The sequence below is a fragment of the Corylus avellana genome, chromosome 2, assembly GCF_965113065.1.
Source record: "Corylus avellana chromosome 2, dhCorAvel1.hap1.2, whole genome shotgun sequence".
In the NCBI taxonomy this organism is placed as follows: domain Eukaryota; kingdom Viridiplantae; phylum Streptophyta; class Magnoliopsida; order Fagales; family Betulaceae; genus Corylus; species Corylus avellana.
Genome location: NC_142491.1, coordinates 990,727 through 993,569, shown reverse-complemented (window position 1 = coordinate 993,569; position 2,843 = coordinate 990,727). Strand labels below are relative to the sequence as shown.

The window sequence follows — 2,843 nt, the reverse complement described above, 5'->3', positions numbered from 1 at the left end:
GGTTCAATTCGATTAATCAGTATAAATATTTTTTTGTCGGTTAATTGATAAGTAACCAAATTAACTAATAATTAACTGATAATAAATATTCTAGGACCAATTTATTAGTAGAAGTGTAGAACATATGTATGGTGGACTCCTGTTGTATTAATTAATGGGCCCATATAAAATTTGTTTGGTTCAATAAGCTATTTTAGCAATTAAAAAAAAAAAAAAACAAACAAACAATTTGGGCCCTTCAAAACAATCAATTTTTGGCCCAATTATAAAAGCTCGCAGTTAACTGATTAAGGGTCTATTTTGGACTACGCTTGAAGGGTCAAAAAATGCTTTTAACACTAAAAAAATCCGTTTGAAAAAAAAAAAAAAAAAAAAGTATTCGTTTGGTAAAAAAATTAAAGCGCTTTTAAGGATCCAAAAAACCTAAAAATTGTCAAAATAGACTTTTGGCAAAAGCTTAAAAATGAAGCTTTTGCTCAAAAGCGTTTTTTAACTTAAAAACTCTATTTCTCAAACGTAATCCTAAACAGGCTCCAACTGAACCGATTTTAACTAAAATATCAATTTAACCGAAACTTTCGAAATATATCCTTATAATTGATGAATTAACCGATTTAGTCGACAATTTCGGTTAACTGACCGAAAATGGCTACACCGAACTGAACCGATACTCAACCCTACTAATGCTTGAGATGTGAGATGTCAAAAAAATGCATTTAACATTTATTTTTTTATATTACAATTTTGCCATCTCACATCACCTTTTCTTATAAATTTTAGAAAAAGTGATGCTCTCAAGCATTACTCGAGTTTTAATGCGGATCAGATAGGACCGTTAAATACTAATGGAAAACATGTCACTATGTTGTAGTGAATAGAAATTTAGAAATATGAGTATAAATGAGACAGTACCTTAGGAGGATAAGTGTAATTTTATCCAATAATATATGCATTGCGTATATATGGATGACTATGAGTCACTTGAGACTCATGCGTGATGAATTTTATCAATTTTAACAACATAATCACACTGCAACTCAAAATAATAATAAAATAGTTGAGAAATGTTAAGCTTACAAAGTATTTTACCAAACAAATTCTTATAAAGTGATGTGACATAATATAATTGAATTTCTTAAAATTTAAATTCATCTCATTTTCAATCATATTGTGCCACGTTACTTTATCCAAGTAATATTCCTCATAATAATTTGTTGGGGGTTGGTTTGGTCGGTAATAGTTTTAGCATTTTTTTTTTTTTTTTTTTTATGAAAAAAACTTCTTCTATTACTTCATCAAAAGATAACAATACAACTAGAGCCTCAAGGCTCTAAATTGAAAGAGCAGAATGCTCTAGAGTAACAACATCAAAAATACACTGAGGTACTTCTTCCATCCATATATGTTCATCAACGTGTCGTCCCGCTTCCTTAGCCAAAATATGAGCCCCCATATTGGCACCTCGCTTCACATGTCCAATAAACCAACTCCTCATATTGTTGAGAACAGCTCGGGCATCCCCCACTATTTGCCCATAAGAACTCCATTGAATGCCAGATTCTTTGATAACCTTTACCACAATGAGTGAATCCCCTTCCATCTCAATATCCTGTAAGCCCAAATCCCTGCAAAATTTCGTTGCAATTAAAGCACCCATTGCTTCAGCCACCACAAGCTCTTTCTGCGTCTGAATTGTCTGCATTATGGAGTTTACTGCCACGTCCCAATTGGCCTTATATCTGCCAAACCTTGGAGGTTTCCATTTCGCCTGTTGCTCATTTGCATATTCTCGAATAATGGCCCATTGAGCTTGCTGGTATTGCTGTAAAGATATCACCGCCTCTTGAGCAAGAATATTGGGATGTGCGAATTCCCCCCATGCAACACCTGATTTCGTCTAGTCCATATCCTTTTAGATATTACTGCAAATAAATCCACCTCCTCAAGCTTGCACCTATAAAGCATTTTTTCAAAAAGACTTATGAAAGAATCACCCTCTCCACAACTTTTTTGAAAGCATTTCCCACTTACGCCCCAGACATCCATTGCGGATGGGCATTCCCAAAGCACATGCAATGCTGGTTCCAAGCTCCTAAAGCAGAAAAAACAGAAATCATCCTTGATAATTCCTTGCCTCAACAGATTGTCTCTCGTAGGTAAAATATTCTTGCAAGCTCTCCATAAAAATACTCTAGTAGAATTGGGGACCCTTATCTGCCAAATAGACTACCAAACCAAATTGTCACTAATAATTGCAGAACCCGCACCTCTCTCCAAAACAAATAACCGTTGGATTTTGTTTTATATTGACGTGTCTTCAATTTGTAGAAAATGAGAAGAAACGGGAAAGAGTTGGAAGTGGAGGTGAGACGCTCCTGATTGGAAATGGAATTATTTTTTAAGATGGAAATATTATTTAGCATTTTTCTAGCATTTTTAATTGAGTTCGCATGCTTCATTCATATTATATATATATATATATATATATATATATATATATATATTTTTTTTTTTTCTTTTTTAATTAAGAGCAGATGAATCATGCCAATTCAATTAAAAATGCTGAAAAAAAAAATACCAGTTGAATGTAAGAAATTTGAAAAATGAGAGTAGAACGTTCTTTTAATGTCTTTCTAAAACTGATTAAATTTTGATCAAATTATTTTAAAAGACACGTCAATTTTAGATTGACCAAAAAAAACATAAAAATGACATTTAGTATTACTATTCCTCCCCCCACCCCCACCTCTTTTGGTAGGTATTGATGAATCACCAAGTAGATATTTTTTTAGCAACATTACTATTTTCTTTTTTCTTCTTTTAATTTAGAATTCGAGTACGTT

General features: G+C 32.7%; 1 protein-coding gene across 1 annotated transcript; it reads right to left on the bottom strand.

The window, feature by feature from the left end:
• Nucleotides 1-1,330: 1,330 nt before the first annotated feature.
• Nucleotides 1,331-2,046, bottom strand: LOC148587158 (uncharacterized). The gene is made up of 2 exons (XM_088513535.1): nucleotides 2,032-2,046; nucleotides 1,331-1,897 (listed from the first exon to the last, which is right to left on the bottom strand). Exons 1-2 carry the CDS (start codon nucleotides 2,044-2,046, stop codon nucleotides 1,331-1,333), a joined length of 582 nt encoding a protein of 193 aa, XP_088369661.1.
• Nucleotides 2,047-2,843: the final 797 nt, after the last annotated feature.